Raw genomic sequence first — 18,251 nt, 5'->3', positions numbered from 1 at the left:
TCGGTTAAGCGGCGCGGCTTCTCACTGGCTCGCTCAAATTCAATTCCAAGGTGGCGGAAAGAAGGTATGTATGATGTTGACGTTATGGACCATCCGTGTCTTAAGTTGCCGCACTTCAATGCGAGAAGACAGAACCCAAGACCCCAAGGCTTCCTTTCCGCCCGTCCCCCCCTAGGACCCAAGGCTTGGAATCCGGGACTAAGGACCACGCTATGCTCCACTTTCTCCGCGACCCATTGGCTCGCGCGGGGAAGTTGCGTCTAGGGATGGATGGTCTGGGGTTGGAGATGCAGCGTGGTTGGTACGTGTTTGCTGGTTGGGGATTGACAGCGAGATGTCTCGAACGGCTGGGTCGCATATGGATGTGGATGGGTCAAGTATTGGAAAGGAAAGGGGTGGGAGGGTCACGGCAAAAGGAGAAGAAACCCACATCACACATAAGGTACGGGATAGCAATGCTTAGACTTTAGCGGACACTCTTCGCCTCACCCCAAGGCCCAAAGAGAGAAAATCTGTCAGCCCAAAACTCAAAAAGACAAGACCAGAGAGTGAGACGGTAGTGCCAGCTGGATGTCTAGACTTGCCGTAGAAGTGTTCGCCGGCGACACCGCGTACATCCCTGCGCACATGTGGCGTACCTGATGCTGCTTCGGGTCGACGAGCCTTTCCCATCAGGGAGTAGCTTGGCAAAGATCCAGTGCAAGAATCCATGTCTGACGAATGGCGGCACAGAGAACATTCGGCGTTTCCACCCACCGGCAATTGGGGCGAAGATTTCTGCGAGATTTCGTATGGCAGACCGACCAATAGGTCTCCTTACCTGACGTCGCTGAAACTAGGCATCCCTGCCACAGAAAAACACTTGCAGATGGGATGATTGTCGCTGTGGGTGTTCTGGGGTTGGCGTTGGTCGCTCCCGTTGGTTCAATTTTCTTTCTTTACGATACTGACAGTTTGGGGGCGAGCGAGAGGAGAGATCTGGCAGCGATCGACCCCCCATCAAGCATCCCACTATTGCCGTACGTGTGCCATACCAACTACCAAGAGACAAGCGGCTTTTCTTAGAAACCGCCTGTTGATCGAACGGCGAGCGGCAGCGTTCTTCCCCGCGTAGCCTCCCGCAGATACATCAAGGATAATGCGGGACTTTGGGCGGGGATTGGCGACAGAGTTCCAGCGATTGGCCCGTACCGTCTTTACGCAACGTTGAAAGTTCATTGGTCTGGTCTTTGGTCTCTTGTCTGAGTCTCTGGCGGGGACACGGTGGAGGAGAGGGAACTTGGGATTGGGGAAGAAGGTTGGGCGGGTGAACCCCCCCAGACTGAACGAGTTCCAGGTCCGCGAAACTCAAAAAGCACTCGGGCGTATCACGCGCGGGCAGACCATTGCGGAAATTAGAGGCTCCCCTCAACAATTCCATAATCTTTCTGCCCGACTTTGCTCGGTGCGATGCCGGGCGCACCTAGATTCCTGGATCATCGTCGAGACTCGACCAAGTCGACAACATCTCTCCCCACGGGGCACTGTGGAACGACGGGTCGAGTCCGGGGATGGAACTCGTGATGGACACAAGATCAAGCAAGCATCCGAGAGAGCCAATAAGTCCCCTTTCCCACCTGCCACGTTGTCGTCAATGCTCGCTTGTGCGACTCCCCCTCGCAACCCTTCGTGATCATCCCGAGTCTTGGACCTCCAATCATCTCCAGATGTGGAAACCAAGCTCACCGGATAGATCTTACACGTGCTTCGTGAATTTACCGGTCATCAGCAGCTGACCAAAACTTCTGCCCAAATCTATCGTATCTATATGACACAACAGGACATATCGTATTATATCTTGATTCCTTCAGCGCAATGTATAATGCGGCTCTGACAGACCTATCGCCAGACCCTTAGAACGACAACCGCAAATCTGGCCAACCCAAATTCTAAGGCGGTTTAGGGCGAACTCACTATCTCGTCAACGGGACATGAACCTAGGAAATGACTAGCCATTGAGGCTGACGAAGGCTACCGCACAAGACTGCCGACGGGAGTGACAAGGATGGCTCAAGTATGCAGCTGTGCGATACGGATAGGGCCATCGCGAGTCACGAGTCGCACCTCCGATCAGTATGCACCGTAAGTGGAGTCAATATCGGGTTCGGGCCTTAGCCCATCGTTACTGCAGCATCAAAACGGGGCAGGACCAGATGCCCGGGCCCGTCTTGTCCCCACTATACCGATTATCACATGCTCGGCCCGCCGGCTACCTTCCGTAGTTGCCGGTGCCCCAAAGCCCGGGCCCGTACCCCGGTAATCGGCACCAAACCCTGCCCCATACCCGCAACGGACCCGGAAGAAACAGTAGAATGCCGCGCCATCCATCGGAAGGGTATAGCAGAGTTTGGCAATTTCTCGGTCATTGTTAGAAAAACAGCCGCATACGAGAGGTGTTATTGCAGTGGCCCATAGTCCTGTCAGTTCCTGTTGCCAACTCCATTCCACTTGGTTGCAACCTGTCAGATTTTAGAAAGCACCATTGCCTTGTACAATTAAGATCATGCCATTTTGGCTTGACCTCGGTAGCAACATAGGTGTATGCTAGCACACCATGGAATAACTCCACGACTTGGGGTTGCAGAAGGATTATTGGAAGTTGAACACCATATCGATCCTAGTGGCCGGACCCGGATGGAGCCCTTTTCAAGTTCACTAGTGCAATGATTCAAGCCACTTTTTGGCAGAATTTTCAGAAAGGCTGGATAGCAGGCGGTGCAAGAGTCGGACGTGAAAGTGCTCAATCTTTCAATCAATGCTATGGGCATCACGATATGCCAGTATCCGTCGTCGCTCTGTGCCGACTTTTCATATACCAACCTCAAAGTAAGTAGTGTAGGATCAAGCCCTTCGTATTCGTGTTCACGGCTCTCGGAGCGGCACAGACAGATCAAACCGGCGCTTTTCCTAAATGGGCTTGTAAACTGGGTCTCCCGAGAACTAGCAATCTCATCAGAAAGCATGGCAAGGCGAGAGGATGCCTGCAAAGAAGACGCGACATTTCGGAAGAAATCCACAAATGTCATCAAGATCCTCCATTGACTGAAGACGCGGATCTACGGGAGCGAACGGGTTGTTGCATTTCATCATCTTCGTGCTCCACTGTCTTTCCCATTTAGGTAGCGCCGACGAATCAGAGAGACTCTTGAGCCGTGCCCGAGGTGACGGTTCTGACAATCGCAGAGGGGGCAGAGAAGCGCATTCGTATTCGGATTTGATTATCATCGAAGAGCTTATCACGTATTCGTGTCTGGGATCTGAGCCTCTGTTACGGATACTCTGTAGTTGATAGATACTATATGTCTAAGTCTTTCATAGTAATGGCTGAAGGGAAGAGAAAATATTTAAAAACAAAGAAGACGCTCATACTGCGATGGGAAAGTAAGCCCTCGAGAAGTACGTCTTTCAACAAGTTAAGCCAACTTCCCACCGATCTCAGGCACCGCCAAAGCAGCCGTCACGATTACACCTTGATACCGCCTACAAAATCCTTCGTGATTTATCACAATGGTTGAAACAGTCCCAGAGGAAGGGCAGATGCTCTTGGCCCGAGATGCCACGTTTGAGAAGATTCTTCACAGGGGGACGTCCAAAGACGTCGGCATGTCGGCAATGTTGAAGAAGGACTACGAGGCCCAGAAGGCAGCCACAGACGAGTACTTCAGTCATTGGGACAACAAGAGCGCACAAAAGGAAACGAAAGAAGACCGTGAGGCACGTTCAACATTTCGGATCGCTTTTTACCCAGCTTAACCTAACAATTGATGTTACACAGGCTCGTGCAGCAGATTATGCTTCCTTGACCCGACAGCAAGTCTTCAAAGTCCATATCAAGAAGCAAGTTCATCATCTAACCGTTAGCTCTACAGATACTACAATCTAGCGACCGACTTCTACGAGTACGGGTTTGGCCAAAGCTTCCACTTTGCTCGACCTGCTGCCGGCGAATCCTTCAAGCAGAGCATCGCAAGACACGAACACTACCTAGCCCACGTCATCGACATCAAGAAGGATATGAAGGTGCTAGACGTTGGTTGCGGCGTTGGCGGACCTGCTCGGGAGATTGCTAAGTTCACAGGGGCATACATCACCGGTCTCAACATCAACGAGTACCAGGTGGAACGAGCCACGAGGTATGCTGTAAAATCAAAGATGGATAAGCAAGTCCAATTCGTTCAGGCCGACTTCATGGTATTGAACTTCATTATGCCCTACATACCCCTTCAATGCCAGCTGACACCAGATGTTTTACAGAACATCCCCTTCGAAGACAATACCTTTGACGCAGTCTACGCTATCGAAGCTACCGTTCACGCCCCTTCTCTGCAAGACGTCTACTCGGAAATTTTCCGCGTCCTCAAGCCCGGCGGCGTTTTTGGCGTCTACGAGTGGGTCATGACGGAGAAGTACGACAACGAAAACCTCCGTCTGCGCAAGATCCGCATCGACATCGAACAAGGAGACGGCATCGCCAACATGGTCAAGGCATCCGAAGCAGTGCGCGCCTTCCAGGCAGCCGGATTCGAGATGATCCAGAACGAAGACATGGCAGAGCGTCCGGATCCAAGTCCGTGGTACTGGCCGTTGGACGCTGGTAGCTGGAGACACGCGCAGACGGTGGGCGACTTGCTCTACACCTTTCGTATGACTGGGCTGGGAAGAGCGTTCACACATGGATTCCTTAGGCTTATGGAGACATTGAGGCTTGCGCCTCCTGGGATGATGAAGATGTCCGATAGCCTTTGTGTTGCTGCTGATGCGTTGGTTCTTGGTGGGAAGGAAAAGATTTTCACGCCTATGTATCTGATGGTTGGACGCAAACCCGCGAAAGAAGAGTAGGCATTTGTGCAGTTCAACCCATTTTCCTACTCACAACTAGAGTAGATCTAGAGCCATAGACCTTTACAATGGAATTTAATAATTTTGATCAATTGTCCTAAGTATCTTCTAACTGGTGGTTGTCAGCGGTATCAATGCTTCGAATAGAAGCCCAGCTAGGAGTAGACAAGAGCAAGGAAGGAAGGAACAGACAATCAAAGCCCAAAAAGCAAATGCGAACGAAGACACCCCAAGCTCAAATTGAGCAAAAGAATGGACGATCTGGGAATCGAACCCAGGACCTACCGCATGCTAAGCGGTCATTATACCACTAAACCAATCGCCCATGATGATCTAGCCCGGACTTGAACCGGAGACCTTCAGTGTGGTCAGTTCGAGTTGCCTCGAATCTGTTAGACTGACGTGATAACCAACTACACCACCAGACCATTTGAATTGTTGAAATCCGGAGCGGAGATTGCGCATTAGAAATCATTGTAGTGGGGGACGGCAGATGTGTGGGCATTTGAGTCGTGAAGCGAGAGAGATGAGCCCTTGTGGGGCCGTGTCGGCGGGGCGGGGTCTAGACCGGCGTTCTGGGCCGGAGCTGAGGTCCCGAAGCGGACGGGTTTGGCCGAAGGGCTGGAGTGAGACCATCAGCGCCTCAAAGGCCCCTTGCGTACAGCTTCCTTGCTGGCGAGAGGAACGCATGGAAGAAATTTGCTCGAGACAACTTTCGATTTGTCTCAGAAGCCTCCGAGCCTCTTCTGGAAAAATGGGAGAAAGCGTTGGGAAACGTCATGACAATGGGCCGACGGAGCATCACAAAAAAGCTCTGAGCTCAGTCAGACTAGAGAAAGACTTGACCCACTTCCTGAAACAATGAGCACGTGAATAAGAGAAATCGGCTGATGAGATGCAGTGTCACTTGACAACGTGGTTCATGGAAGAATCTGGACATGGGCTCCGCGTGGCTGGGGATTCCGAACGCCTCCGAGTCAAAGAGAATACAGGACGATTGAGACTGAGAGCGTTCTCGAATGAGACTCGGCGCCGGATTCATTGATTTCACAGGCTGATTCAACCCTGGGCGTCGCGGCATCGCATATGTGGGCAATGTTATGTACATTTCGTGAGGGGTAACAATAATTTTGTAGCCCTGAAAGTATTAATATTCTAAAACCTGGGCATGAGACATCGGATAACAAGATGCGAAGATTGCCCTGGATGTTACAGTACCCTTGAAAGCTTCCAATTGATACATCGTTGCTTTCTCTTCACAATTGACATCTTGATACAAAGAAAGTGAGCCCGTTGACGTGTTTTCTGGTTCGAGCCCGAATAAACTTTCTATTTGACTTCCGGGAAGCCCATAAGCTTATTTCCAGGGAAACCATTGCCAGGTGCTTTTGTTGCAACCGAACACTTTGTACCCCAATTTCCATAGATTAGGCTTTAATATCAGCCAAGTGCATCCACGACAGGTCCTTGCAACCTGCAGGCACCCTCTAGTACCCCCCATCACGCACCACAACATCAGGCAAAATGCTCTCCATTTCGCTAGATTTCTAGTCGCAATGATCATGCTTGGCTGCGTCCAACATCTTGTCTTTCCCAACTGGCAATTACTCTGTATCATCCCGTGCCATTCCTGCCGCATCCCATCTTGGTCCGGAGTGTCCATTTTCCACCACTGGCAGATGAGCGCCATCGTTAGCCGGATCTTGGCGTAGTGTTTCCGTGGTGCTGTGGCTGAGCCAAGACTCTCGACCTGGTATCTTAAATGCCTATCATTGGTGATGGCTTCTGCAATTTCTGCAAGGCAGGCAGGGTTCTCCGCATGCTCGTAGGAAATGTTCATGGCGTGAATAGAATCACGGAATAGCTGCAGATCCAGTAGCTTGGGACCTGGCTCGAAGCTCGGTTCGGGGCATGAAGGAGCATTGATTTCCATCAAGCTATGAGCGCAAAGCTCAAGCTATGAAGGATTGTCTATAAGTAGGACCGGGCACCAGCCTTCAAGTCAATGAGCTGTTCTTGTAGATGTGGTAGTCTGTCGTCAGTACTGGTCAATTACGCCTCTGTGTGGTTCCCTATCCCTCTTCTTTGACCTCGGTTCGATCTCAAGACAGCTGTCATTATGAGAGTCAACGTCTCGGTAATTCTCTGCGCCTTCGTAGGCTTGACCACAGCCAATCCCCTCGACTGGCTCGGTCTCGCCTCTTGGGAAGTCGAAGGCTTCGCCAAAGACAACCCACTCGGCAAGACCACAGGAGGCAAAGGAGGCCCAACTGTAACGGTCTCCAGCGTTCCTGAGCTCCAGACCGCGGTGGCTGGCAGTGATCCCAAGATCGTGGTCCTCAAGGGCGAGTTCGTTTTGCCTGCACGCCTCAATGTCGGATCCAACAAGAGCTTGGTTGGCTACAAGAACACAGCACACATTACCGGCAAGGGCGTCAATGTCTACAATGCGACCAATGTCATCTTGCAGAATCTGAAGATCAGTCATATCTTGGACAATGACTGCATCACGATCCGGAACTCTACCAGGGTCTGGGTGGACCACAACGAATTCACCTCAGATATCACCAAAGGCCCAGACTTCTATGTTTGTGGAAACGTCTTCCTCAAATCATGGGGGATACTTGATTGGAAACGTTACTGACCTCAATCGAACAGGACGGCCAGGTTGACATCATCCGTGCTTCAGACTGGATCACTGTCTCCTGGAACTACTTCCATGACCACTGGAAATCATCCCTCATCGGCAACGATGCGACATTCCGCGACCTAGACTTTGGCCATCTTCACGTTACCTACCACCACAATTACTGGAAAAACGAAGGCACTCGCGGGCCCGCCGGTCGCTTCGGGCACCAGCATATCTACAATAACCTCTACGAAGACTTCCTCTACCAGGCAATCCACTCTCGCTCCGACAACCAGGTTCTCGTCGAGGGTAATGTCTTCCGTGGAAACACGCGTGAGGCGCTCAGCACATATGGTCTCGTCATCCCCGATGATTCGCCGAATACCTGTGTCTGTGGTGATGAGGAATTGGACGGCTTTGCTAATCTTGGTGCTCGTAAGTGAATGCTTCTTCCTGATTTAAATAGAAATTGCACGAGAACCATGCTGATAAGACGATAGCCAACGACTGGGGAAAAGCTGGTGTCAATATCACCCAAAAGGGCGACTTTTACAAGGCGCCCTACAAGTTCAAGCTCACTCCTTTGCCTTTGGTAGCACCTATCGTCAGACTTGGCGTAGGAATTGGCCGGATCTGAAATGTTGGACCCACTGTCATAGAGTGCAGATATTACAGGCAGATAGAAGATTTAACAGAATCAGATCACTCTTCATATTCCTCGCTGTAAACATTATGTGTGGCTCGTTCTTGACACCGTTCTTGGAAGTTTTTCTTTTGGTACAAGGATCCCACCAAATCACTATAAGCTACCTACCTAGTAATAGAACAGCCATTTTCATACTCAAATGGAGTCTTGTGGGACAAATCGCATCAATGGACTGCTTTGAGCCTAGGTGGACATTTGTGTCATTGCAAGTTATCATCATGTCGGATGACCACCACACCGGCCGCACTAATACCGGTTATGGGCGTGGCCAGTGCAACTTTACGCACTCTCTTGAAATGATAATCGGCATGGAATTATGGAGGAGAACCATTTTCGTGAGTATCATTTGGCAAGAACGGCGACGTAGATACGCATGAAACGAACACCACTGGTGTCCCTACGACAGACTATGTCTCCTCAACCCTGACCTCGACATGACGAGACCATAGTCTATAGAAGCCAGCTTCAAGTCCAATTTCAAACTAATCTGTCTCCTATAAGACTAGAAACGCAACTTTTCCACATTATTCAACAAGTAGTTGAAGCTGTCCTGCCGGAAATCATCATCTATCAAATCCGCGTTATTCGCCATCATGTGCATCATTTTGTTCCCGTCTCTCCACTTGGGCCAGTCAATCAACTTCACCTTTGCTTTCCCCGTGCCGCCAGAGGAGTCGTTGGGGTCCAGATTGTAAGCAAAGTTGAAGTAGTACGCCCGCGTCGCCGAAGCAGCGTAGTTTGGCTTGATTCCGTAGAATACCTGGAGGAGGTCCGATCCGTGGAACGTGCCAAGAACAGGCGTGCCATAGTCGTAACTGGCAAGGTAGCTCCAGGTGTTGACTTCGGGTTGAACAGTTTGGGAGATGTTGAATACGGCTCGACGGGTGAGGGTAAAGACTGTGTCACCTAGGATAGCAGCTAGCCGCTTGAACTGCGGTCGGACTTCGTTGAATCCTGCGGTCCTGAATGGTGATCCTTCAGAAGGGCGGGGGCCGTAAGTACCTACTAGTTCCTTAATCTGTTGTGGAGAGGCATTGTTGAAGTAGAGTTCACTAAGATAGCCTTCAACTTCTCGAGTCCTAGTGATGTTCGGTTGGAACAGTGCAAAAAGGGTGCCTTCGTCTTCTTGGTCGCCGAGGATGAAGGGAACCTTGGGTAACTTTCCAGAAGTCGCGAATACCTCCGGACTCGATACGATGTTCTTTCCATCGGGTCTTGGAAGATACGAAAGAGCAACTGAGCTATAACTCAGAAGGCCAGGTACGGAGTTGGCGGCTTTCCGCATGTCCTATCCATACACATTAGAATCCACGTCTAGCAACATAGACAGATCGATAGGCTCACGTCGTATGAAAGGTCTCGCAAGCACTTCAATCGATCAACTGCCCCAGCACACCCGGCCGCGGAAAGGACCGTGTCATAGACCTTTGTGGCTTTCGGAGAGTCCATTGGATCTGTCGGAACAGCCGATCCGGAGTTCATTATGGCGCCGCGGAAAAGAGCCTTCCCATTCCGTGTAATGTTTCCGTTGTAGAGGTTCAGTTGGCTGAAGATCGATATAGCACCGGCCGACTCTCCCCACAGAGTAACCTTATCCGGGTCGCCACTGAGAGACGCGCAATTAGCATTTTTTCATTCGCCTTCGTGCCTTGGAAAACTCGAGGGCTTACCCAAAGCTGGCGATGTTGTCCTGGACCCATTCAAGCCCCATTCTTTGGTCCAGAAGACCAGCATTAGAGCTCCCTTCCTGCATCAGGTCCTTCCCCGGCATGAATCCCCAAGCACCTACACGGTAGTTGACTGCCACGAAAACAAATGGCTTGCCTGTGGACATTCCTTCTGCGACAAGACCAGCTCCGTTGTACATAGAAGTGCTGCCTAATTCAAAGCCGCCGCCAAAGATCCAATACATCACCGGTAGCTTGTCTCCCTCTTTTGTTCCGGCGGGGCGTTGCACATTAATAGAAAGACAGTCTTCTTGCCCAACAGCCAGGTTCTTGAGAATAGGGAGATTGAGGACCTTGTCGAGAAGATCTGGAGGGATGAGCGGCGAGCCAAAGTCAGGCTGTAGGATGAATTGCGGGCACGACTCTGGTTGTTCCGTGGTAGCATCGACTTCGCCCATGGCTTCGATAAGGCGTACGGGTGGCTTGAACCTCAACTCCCCAATGGGAGGTTTGGCATAGGGGATTCCATTGAATGATTCAACTTCACCAGCCTTGGCTCCGAGAAATCCTTTCGTAGTGCCTTTCAGGTTCGCTTGAGGCGCTTTGATGGTGACTCGGGGGGTTCCGCCGCCCCCTTTCTGCGGTGCAGCCCATATTTGAGCAAATAGAGAGACGAAGACCAGCGTCGAGAAAATCATGATGAGGTAGCAACAATTTGAAAAAGTCGATAGCTGCTCGATTCCTTGTTCTCGACGTTCCACCAACATACGATCACCATCCCAAATAGGCCAAACAGGCTGGGTCATGGCCGGGGCCAGAGATCGATATATGATGCAAGACTCATTCCGACTGGGGCTCGTCTTCGGAACTGATGGAAAGGCAATGACCTCATTACGATCAAGGAACTACGACCTCATTACTGTCGTCTGGGTTTGTACAATGAGCTTAATTACAGATGAACCAGGTAGCGCCGCGCTGGAGGTAGCGACATGGCGGATATCATGGATGATTCCTCGCATCGCATGGCCCAAAATGGAAGTGTTCCTATATTTTGACGACTTGTCAAGGTCGTTGGCTGTTAGAAAAGTCTCTAGAGAACTTCAGTAAGGAGCCTTCCTGGTATCCCGGTCCTACGAGTGGGGGCACGTTGCATTCCACCCTCGGCAGCGAGATCGCATATGATGGGTCGGCAGGTGTCATGCGATTATGCTTTCAGACGGCTGTGACTTGAGGTACGACCCTGGAAGGATGGATTGTGTAAGTCAAGCGGGGAAAAAGAGGAACAAGAGTTAAAATCGACCTGAGATGGCTACATCGGTTGGGTTCGATAGTGTTGGTTATTGTCCCGTCGCCGAATCAGGGAAAAGGCCATGTTCTGCGACGGTCTGTGTTGCGGAGGATTTGAGGAAGATCAGACGGAAACAGCTTCAGCCAATCTGGGGTCCGAATCTTCATACTTCCGAGTTCGTGTTCGGCTCCGTATATCAAGGCAGTGTTGGGAGGCAGGTATCGGGGACCTTTAATATCTTGACTGAAGCCTCGTGGATGTCTTAGAAGAGTCAATCTTTGCCAACTTCCAGGGAGATGCTAGCTATCTTGTATACTATTGATACTATACAGACATATTCAAGAAGGCTCATGAAAAGATCCGATTGGCTCTACTTTGTTATTCAAAGGCTAAGTAGCTAGATCCTTCCCCGCGTGGCTTAATTACGCATGACCCGAGATGGCCTTGGGCTGATACAGTTCCTCAAGGTACTTTTCCTCCTCGTCGGTCAAGACCTTGCCGTCGGCAGTGATTGCCTGATCAATTCTCTCGACGCTGCTGAAGCCAATAATAGGGCTCGTGATTCGTTTATTGATCCATGCAAGAGCCACGTGGGACATGGGCCAATCCCGCTTCTCCGCGATCTCCTGAACTCGCTTGATGATGGTGAGGTCCGGCTCCACCGTTCCATGGCTTCCGGGCTGACCCTCCTTCTCGGTCTTGCTACGAGAAGTGGAGCCGAAGTCCTTCGGGGGTCGGGCCAAGTGACCACGGCCTAATTGAATACACCGATTAGCATGTGCCGAAGCCGAATTTGAGGCCCATTCACTTACAAAGAGGTGCCCACGGGATGAGTCCAACTCCAGTGGAGTCACAGAATCGGTTCATCTCCCTTTCTTCTTCGCGATATAACAAATTATACTGATTCTGCATGCTCACAAATTTTGTCCAGCCGTTCTTCTCGGCAGTGAACTGCATCTGGGCAAATTGGGTACCCCACATGCTGCTGGCACCGATGTAGCGGACCTTCCCTGTCTGCACCAAATCGTGCAGCGCCTTCATCGTCTCTTCTACGGGTGTCCTGGGGTCGAATCGGTGAATCTGGAGGAGGTCGATGTACGGAGTGTCCAGTCTCTGCAACGAAGCGTCTACCTGGTTAAAGATAGAAGCTCTGGACAAACCCCATTGGTTCTGGTAGTCCTTGGACTTGTTAATCTCCTCGCGGAAGTTGAAGTGGCGAGTCTCTGCAGAGTACGAAAGTCGTTAGTAACCCGACTCATGAAAGACGCGACTGACTGTGACAACATACCTGGCTCTTCGCCGACAGCAAAGAAACACTTGGTCAAGATGACCACCTTCTCACGGGGGATGTTGTATTTCTTAAGTGCTTTGCCAATCGTTCGCTCCGAAGCTCCATTGGAGTACACGTTCGCGGTATCCCACGTGTTCAACCCCTTATCGTAAGCGGCCTTCAGGAGAGGAAGTGCCTGAATAGATATAGTCTTAGTGATGTCGCTCATTTACCACGCAGTATTCAAACAAATGTTGAATCTGATATACCTCTTCCTCATTCAGAGCCCAGCCGATGGTGCGTGAGTCTCCAAAACTCATGCAGCCAAAGATGGGAACTGAAACACGCAGTCCGGACTTTCCGAGCTGGCGGTATTCGACCTTGGTGCTCTCGATGCCTTCCTTGAGACGTGCGGGTAGCTCCTTAGATGCCATGGTCGCGAGTTGTGCTGGATAATTGTTGAACAAGACGTTGAGAAGAGCGAACGTAATCTGCTGAGGCCGGCTAGCAGTTAATTGACTTCCTGTGAGAAGTGGGAATGGTCAAAATGGCAAAGAGACGGCCTAAATAGTTAGAAGCTACCTCGACAGCGTAAACGTCATCAAGCCCGATCGCGACATACTTTGGAGGGGTCACAGCGCGGGTCGGTGATGGAACCGAGAGGCGAGGAGCTACCCCGCACTGCGCTGATCACTGGCCTACCTCAAAAGTCCACCAACTGTTGGTAAAGCTTGCTGACCATCAGTGCATTTACGATTCGGAATTAGCTCTTAAGCTGAGCTTGAGCTGTAGTCATTCATACAAGGGGTTTGCTTTGGATGAATGGTCCTGGAGTAAGCTCCTCTGCCCCTGATCTGGAACCGGACTTAGGACATATAAACTCCGCCGCCCATCATGAAGACTGATGACACGATGTCGCATCTATCTCACTTGGGGCTGCCATTGGTGTTGAAAGTTGTCAACTAAATCTAAAGGGTTGCTTGTATTGAATATGATATTCACCATCTCTAACTAAAACACTCCTCAAAAGTGCCCACAAACGGTCCAGCGCCGCTGGGGTCGTTATTAGGTTCGCATGCACCGCGAGCGCTGCAAGTTCCTCTGCCGTTATTGCATGCAGCACCGGCGTTGACTTGAGCATCCTGATTACCGCCGCCCAAAATGAAATCGTCGACTTGAGACCGTCCGTTTCCGGTCTGACATTCCTTGAAGTTACCAACAAACGGGCCAGCGCCGCTCGGGTCGTTATTTGGCTCGCATCGTCCGCCTTTGCAAAATCCTCGGCCGTTGTTACAACTTTCTAGATGTTCAATGTCGTTAGTTGTGTCTTCATTTCATCTCATTAATTCGTGTATCTTTGACCGCCTGTGTGATTGGATAATACAAGGAAACCAAACGGCCTGCCCTATTCGAACAAGTCATGATAAAACCAGGACACTTGCTCCGGCCCTGTGGAAAACTGAGTACTCACGAGAAAATACCGGGCTGACGAGAAGCGCCAGGCAAGCTGTCAGAGTAGTGAGCTGCATTTTGAGGCGCACAAAAGGGAGGGCAAGATGGTCGGGTGTTTGATTTTGAAGGATATAGTAAGTAGTTCCGCGACGGCGTGAGAGATGTTGATGCGTAGATAGTTGATAGTGAGGATCCGTACCAGACAGACTTATAATGAGATGAATGGCAGCCGAAAAGCAAATCAGCTTAGATGCACGAGAGAAGTGGTGGACATATTTAACTTTGTGACGCTGAGCTTGCCTTTCAGTCGAGTCTTGTAGCCCCTTGGCCGGAGGAAGAGTACATCGATGTTCCAAAACCTGTGCAAAGTTGAGATTGCCCCAAGTCATGAATCAGGAGATCCTAGTCTGTCATCCCATTTTTGCTCGGCGCGATCGTTGTCAACGGAATGTTTAGCCCTATTTTACGTATTCGGTATCGTTAAAGGGTTCAGTGACTTGTCTGACACGTTGCCCCGTAATGTACGTAGTTGTCTTGCGGGGTTTGGAGCGATCCGCGCGATGTTGTAGGTCAGTTTGATCGTCGTTAAGATAACATGCTATGATCTGCCTGTCACAGAGTCTTTAATATTTTCATTGGGCCGTCTGAATAAAACTCGCAAATTAGCTCTGGTGCTCATTGAAGGTACGCTGTTTCAGTAATCAGGGGCTGTTCCACCTCGAAACGGCAGCATTCGGACAGCTCCGTCGAGCATCGTGCCTGCAAATAACTAAGCGACCGAGCACATGCGGGTAGTGTGGACAAGGACTTCTACAGCGAGTATCATCTCATCAGCGTTGTATGTCAGAATATGGATTCTACCAAACAGTGCACCAGCTGAAGTTGAATAACTTGTTGCGCCCCAGCCTTTACTACGACCAAGATTCGCATTAACGCCACTAACGGAGAGCCCAATCAATGCCAGCTGCGTGTGAGTAATCCAGGTCACTTCCATGTCTGCAGACTTGGTCAGTCCAAGTGATGGGATCTACTCTTCGCCTCGGGGCAGCAGCGAGGTCCACTAAACGAGGCGGAGATACAAACTTGAACATGACACAAAGTGTAGCGTGGAGAGCATCGCAGGCCTCGACATTTAGGGCTCGATTTTGCCCAAATTCACTACTAATCGCACGCAAAGCCATGTTAAACTTCAAACGGCAAGAGCTCGCCATTGTACTTAGGGCCTAATTGGATCGTTGCCACTGATAGTTGTCAGTAGCCAGGATGTGCATTGAACCCCATAAAAAACACTTTCCGTCATACTAAACCTATCAAATCTAGGAGGCGGGTCCGTTCTCTCGTGGACGCCAAAGTTATAAAACATTCTTTTCTGAATCAGTGACTGAGACAGGGCGAACATGGTCAAGTTACTCTGAACAGGGCTGGTCGTGAGCTCAAATTTGGCATTGTCGGAGAAGTAGCCTGTGCTAGAGATCTGTTGCCAGAGCCGTTCCTGTTATAATAGACTTTCGTATGCCCGACACTGCGGCCTAATACAGTGGCATGATTATTTGGCGGGGCTGTGGCTTTGTACTAGGCAGCAACTGGCTACTGGCAACGAGCCGACCAGAGTCAGGGCACTAGAATGGAGTTGACCTTGATGATTTGAGCAATAATAAATTGCTCTTTCTACATTTTCCGTCTTCATCACTAACCGTGACTTTTGCTTTGTGATTTCAAGCTTTATCGGCCAAAATGTCTCCAATTCGGGTAGAAAAGTCCTCCACAGCGAAGAATCTGGCTCCCTTGCCGGCTTTTTCGGAAGGGTAGACGGGAACGAAGCTCTAGCCCGTGCTATCAGAGTCTAGCCAAAGGCACCAAAGACGCCAGAAGCACCTCAGCATGCCGAACCCTCGCCAACCTCACAGTTAGCCACGTCACCAGCTTCTTCGATGCCATCATCGTTGATGGACTCGAAGCGTCTACTCGAAGAAGAAACCTTAGTCGTCGACCTGGTAACGACGGACGAAGTGGTCTTGCCTGCTCAACTGCCTCAGACAGTCGCTATTCCGTCTGGTCCCCAGCCGCCGAAACCAAAGACATCAACAATCCAGCCGTTGAAACGCATCAGGCGCCCCGACATTGAGAAGGGTACTAAGATTATCTTATCAGGATTGGATGAATAATCATCTGGACTTTCTGGGATTGTCGACAAGACAGATCGTCTGTGGAATTGAGACGCATCTGACACCTTAAGTCGACATGTCCTGATGTGTAGTTCGTGTACTCTCAGCCAGTTCGGTGACAGCAGAAGTCGGCCATCAATTTTACCTTCACAATTTCCGATCCGCCAGACTCTATTGAATAGCACCAGCTGATCTTATCTGCAGCAAAATAATCGACGAGCTTGTCTCTTTTACCAAAGTCTGTCGCAACCTGTGGCACTTCGAACTCCTGTTCTTAGACGACAGCTTCCATCCTGACAACCACGCCAAAGCCTTGATGGATGATGACATCGTGAAGTTGGCGGCAGCGTCCCCGAATCTTCGTTCTACCACATTGCCAGCAACCACCCAGCTGGGTCACAGATCCTTGATTGCGTTCTGCCAACATTGTCCATGACCGAAGCACTAGAGATCGCCACCGTAGCTGATAACAATAAAGTCTTCGTGCATGAAACATTCTTTGACGAGGTGATGAGACACTCAAGCTGGGCTCCTCAGCTTAAGAAGATTGTGCTTTACGCTCATTGCGATTGGTACCAGCATCGGGTTCAGGGCCCTTACCTGAAGCATATACGAGCATTATCGAAGACAAGACCAAAACTGATCATAGAGTTCCTAAGAATTTCCTTTGATAGGAAATCGAGATGGGGGAACGCAAGGTCTTATCTGACTTCGTTCACCAAAACTGGGGACATAAATGGGAGAAAGAGTTATCAGAAACACGGTCCCTGATTGACTCGGCAAGTCACTGCTTTCTTCACATGCATTTGATACAAATCTTATTTTAACTGAGTGTGTGTTAGACCCAGCGATGGTCACATGGGAGCCTAATGAAACCTCAAGGTAATTGAACAGTCTTAATGCGCCAAGCGGCCAAACCATCGCTGCAGGTATGGCTTCCTACATATATTCTTAAACTCTGTACCAGGAAACCAGCAAAAGTTTCCAATAGGGTTACGGTGCTTGCGAAAGATTGTGATATCGACTACGCATCCGGCCAATTGGGCGGTTGACTAGGCAAAATAGCTATCTTCTGCGCCTGCGCTTGTCTACACGCGTCGTTTTTTGCTACTTGAGGAGAGCACTGTAGTACAAGTACAGTTGAGTTTGCCAGAGAGCCAGTCTTGCCCCCTGGATCGGGGTTGGGTGTTATTCCTGTAGGATAACTACATCATATGATCAATCAAGTTTTATCTGTATACTGTTTACAATACCAGCGTGACTTGAGCCACTGAGCTCAGGCAGATTGGGGGTGGTGCCACACCCCAAGAGCTCGTGAACCAAACTTTAAATAGAGTAGGCTTCTAACCTAACGTCATGCAGCAAACGTTGTAGTAATATGAAGACTGGCTGTGGCGCCGACCCCAAGGCATTTGATTATGAGTCGGATTGAAGGACGATTTGACGCTCGTGCCATCAGATTCCGTCACCTTCAACGATGTGCTGCAGTACTTGTGAAGGTCATCTCTGAAGTTTCAAGTTGCCAATCGCTACATGTATCATAGTTGTTGATCAACACACGAATGTACTTTCCTCATCACAGCAAAAGAATAGTCACAAATAAGTCATCAGTCGGATAAGTCGAAGAGCTTCATTGACATTGATCCCTGGAATATGTTTGCATCTTGGCTATGTATAGATAAGGTTTCGGAGGGCAAGCAAAAGGTGAGTAGCCGCTTCAGATCTCTAGATTCATCTTGGAAGGGCACTTCTGGCTCTAGATACAATGCTTTTTTGCTGATTGTCTGCCTTTCGAAAATTATTAAAAGACTCTTCCGCAGAACTGCGGCAATCTTTCGTGAGCACCTATTTTCAAGGCTTTCTAAACAGTAAACCGGTCATAATGTCATATTAATACCTTGATTATCAATTCATTCGAGTCGATCGAGAATTGCAGAGATTGATAAGAAGGGGTTTTTCTAGCGAATTACCCAAAGGTGGAAGTTGAGACCACTGCTGATTCAAGTATTGTATCGAGACATAATAGGCCAAAGGCCATGCGCATATCCTGTCAGGAGATGCCTAAGGCCTCGACTAAGGTGCCTGGTCGTAACTCCGGCACGCTGAATGGGTTCTCAAATCAATAATTGGCTGTTAGTCCTTGATTGAATATCTTGTTTGTATGTCCTTGCACCAACCGTATGAACAACTACCCGC

General features: G+C 49.9%; 7 protein-coding genes and 2 non-coding genes across 9 annotated transcripts; 4 read left to right on the top strand and 5 right to left on the bottom strand.

Moving 5' to 3' along the window:
* Positions 1 to 2,065: 2,065 nt before the first annotated feature.
* BDP55DRAFT_653664 (uncharacterized protein) lies at positions 2,066 to 2,560 on the top strand. Its single transcript, XM_060574208.1, has one exon. It carries the CDS (start codon positions 2,233 to 2,235, stop codon positions 2,452 to 2,454), a length of 222 nt encoding a protein of 73 aa, XP_060433327.1. The 5' UTR covers positions 2,066 to 2,232; the 3' UTR covers positions 2,455 to 2,560.
* Positions 2,561 to 3,355: 795 nt separating this feature from the next.
* On the top strand, positions 3,356 to 4,966 carry BDP55DRAFT_653658 (S-adenosyl-L-methionine-dependent methyltransferase). The gene is made up of 4 exons (XM_060574207.1): positions 3,356 to 3,753; positions 3,815 to 3,849; positions 3,909 to 4,230; positions 4,294 to 4,966. The coding sequence occupies exons 1-4, from the start codon at positions 3,547 to 3,549 to the stop codon at positions 4,876 to 4,878; spliced, it is 1,149 nt and encodes a 382-aa protein (XP_060433326.1). The 5' UTR covers positions 3,356 to 3,546; the 3' UTR covers positions 4,879 to 4,966.
* A 165-nt stretch (positions 4,967 to 5,131) lies between these two features.
* BDP55DRAFT_t91 lies at positions 5,132 to 5,203 on the bottom strand. The gene has a single exon. It is a non-coding gene; the product is annotated as a tRNA-Ala (tRNA).
* Positions 5,204 to 5,207: 4 nt separating this feature from the next.
* BDP55DRAFT_t90 lies at positions 5,208 to 5,306 on the bottom strand. Its single transcript has one exon. It is a non-coding gene; the product is annotated as a tRNA-Val (tRNA).
* Positions 5,307 to 6,997: 1,691 nt separating this feature from the next.
* On the top strand, positions 6,998 to 8,144 carry BDP55DRAFT_691723 (pectate lyase; the record flags this gene model as incomplete). The annotated part of the gene is made up of 3 exons (XM_060577017.1): positions 6,998 to 7,465; positions 7,537 to 7,942; positions 8,008 to 8,144. The coding sequence occupies 3 exons, from the start codon at positions 6,998 to 7,000 to the stop codon at positions 8,142 to 8,144; spliced, it is 1,011 nt and encodes a 336-aa protein (XP_060433325.1).
* Positions 8,145 to 8,715: 571 nt separating this feature from the next.
* BDP55DRAFT_545859 (carboxylesterase) lies at positions 8,716 to 10,578 on the bottom strand (the record flags this gene model as incomplete). The annotated part of the gene is made up of 3 exons (XM_060568607.1): positions 8,716 to 9,501; positions 9,558 to 9,819; positions 9,884 to 10,578. 3 exons carry the CDS (start codon positions 10,576 to 10,578, stop codon positions 8,716 to 8,718), a joined length of 1,743 nt encoding a protein of 580 aa, XP_060433324.1.
* Positions 10,579 to 11,416: 838 nt separating this feature from the next.
* On the bottom strand, positions 11,417 to 13,243 carry BDP55DRAFT_653651 (aldo/keto reductase). Its single transcript, XM_060574206.1, has 4 exons — positions 12,708 to 13,243; positions 12,457 to 12,634; positions 11,981 to 12,391; positions 11,417 to 11,922 (listed from the first exon to the last, which is right to left on the bottom strand). Exons 1-4 carry the CDS (start codon positions 12,870 to 12,872, stop codon positions 11,591 to 11,593), a joined length of 1,086 nt encoding a protein of 361 aa, XP_060433323.1. The 5' UTR covers positions 12,873 to 13,243; the 3' UTR covers positions 11,417 to 11,590.
* Positions 13,244 to 13,418: 175 nt separating this feature from the next.
* Positions 13,419 to 14,208, bottom strand: BDP55DRAFT_653650 (uncharacterized protein). The gene is made up of 2 exons (XM_060574205.1): positions 13,910 to 14,208; positions 13,419 to 13,738 (listed from the first exon to the last, which is right to left on the bottom strand). The coding sequence occupies exons 1-2, from the start codon at positions 13,965 to 13,967 to the stop codon at positions 13,446 to 13,448; spliced, it is 351 nt and encodes a 116-aa protein (XP_060433322.1). The 5' UTR covers positions 13,968 to 14,208; the 3' UTR covers positions 13,419 to 13,445.
* Positions 14,209 to 15,624: 1,416 nt separating this feature from the next.
* Positions 15,625 to 16,055, top strand: BDP55DRAFT_628928 (uncharacterized protein; the record flags this gene model as incomplete). Its single annotated transcript, XM_060571957.1, has 2 exons — positions 15,625 to 15,639; positions 15,738 to 16,055. The coding sequence occupies 2 exons, from the start codon at positions 15,625 to 15,627 to the stop codon at positions 16,053 to 16,055; spliced, it is 333 nt and encodes a 110-aa protein (XP_060433321.1).
* Between the last annotated feature and the right edge of the window lie 2,196 nt (positions 16,056 to 18,251).

Source organism: Colletotrichum godetiae (assembly GCF_030913485.1).
Source record: "Colletotrichum godetiae strain CBS 193.32 chromosome Unknown BDP55scaffold_8, whole genome shotgun sequence".
Lineage (NCBI taxonomy): Eukaryota > Fungi > Ascomycota > Sordariomycetes > Glomerellales > Glomerellaceae > Colletotrichum > Colletotrichum godetiae.
Note: the sequence above shows the minus strand (reverse complement) of the source record. Positions and strands in the feature narration are given on the sequence as shown.

Coding starts and splice junctions, on each gene's coding strand:
- BDP55DRAFT_653664 (XM_060574208.1), top strand. CDS start 2,233: ATGCTCGGCCCGCCGGCTACCTTCCGTAGTTGCCGGTGCCCCAAAGCC.
- BDP55DRAFT_653658 (XM_060574207.1), top strand. CDS start 3,547: ATGGTTGAAACAGTCCCAGAGGAAGGGCAGATGCTCTTGGCCCGAGAT. Junction 3,754..3,814: donor AAACGAAAGAAGACCGTGAG/GCACGTTCAACA, acceptor GATGTTACACAG/GCTCGTGCAGCAGATTATGC. Junction 3,850..3,908: donor TATGCTTCCTTGACCCGACA/GCAAGTCTTCAA, acceptor TTAGCTCTACAG/ATACTACAATCTAGCGACCG.
- BDP55DRAFT_653650 (XM_060574205.1), bottom strand. CDS start 13,967: ATGCAGCTCACTACTCTGACAGCTTGCCTGGCGCTTCTCGTCAGCCCG. Junction 13,739..13,909: donor CGTCAGCCCGGTATTTTCTC/GTGAGTACTCAG, acceptor TTGAACATCTAG/AAAGTTGTAACAACGGCCGA.
- BDP55DRAFT_653651 (XM_060574206.1), bottom strand. CDS start 12,872: ATGGCATCTAAGGAGCTACCCGCACGTCTCAAGGAAGGCATCGAGAGC. Junction 12,635..12,707: donor GGGCTCTGAATGAGGAAGAG/GTATATCAGATT, acceptor ATATCTATTCAG/GCACTTCCTCTCCTGAAGGC. Junction 12,392..12,456: donor TGCTGTCGGCGAAGAGCCAG/GTATGTTGTCAC, acceptor CGTACTCTGCAG/AGACTCGCCACTTCAACTTC.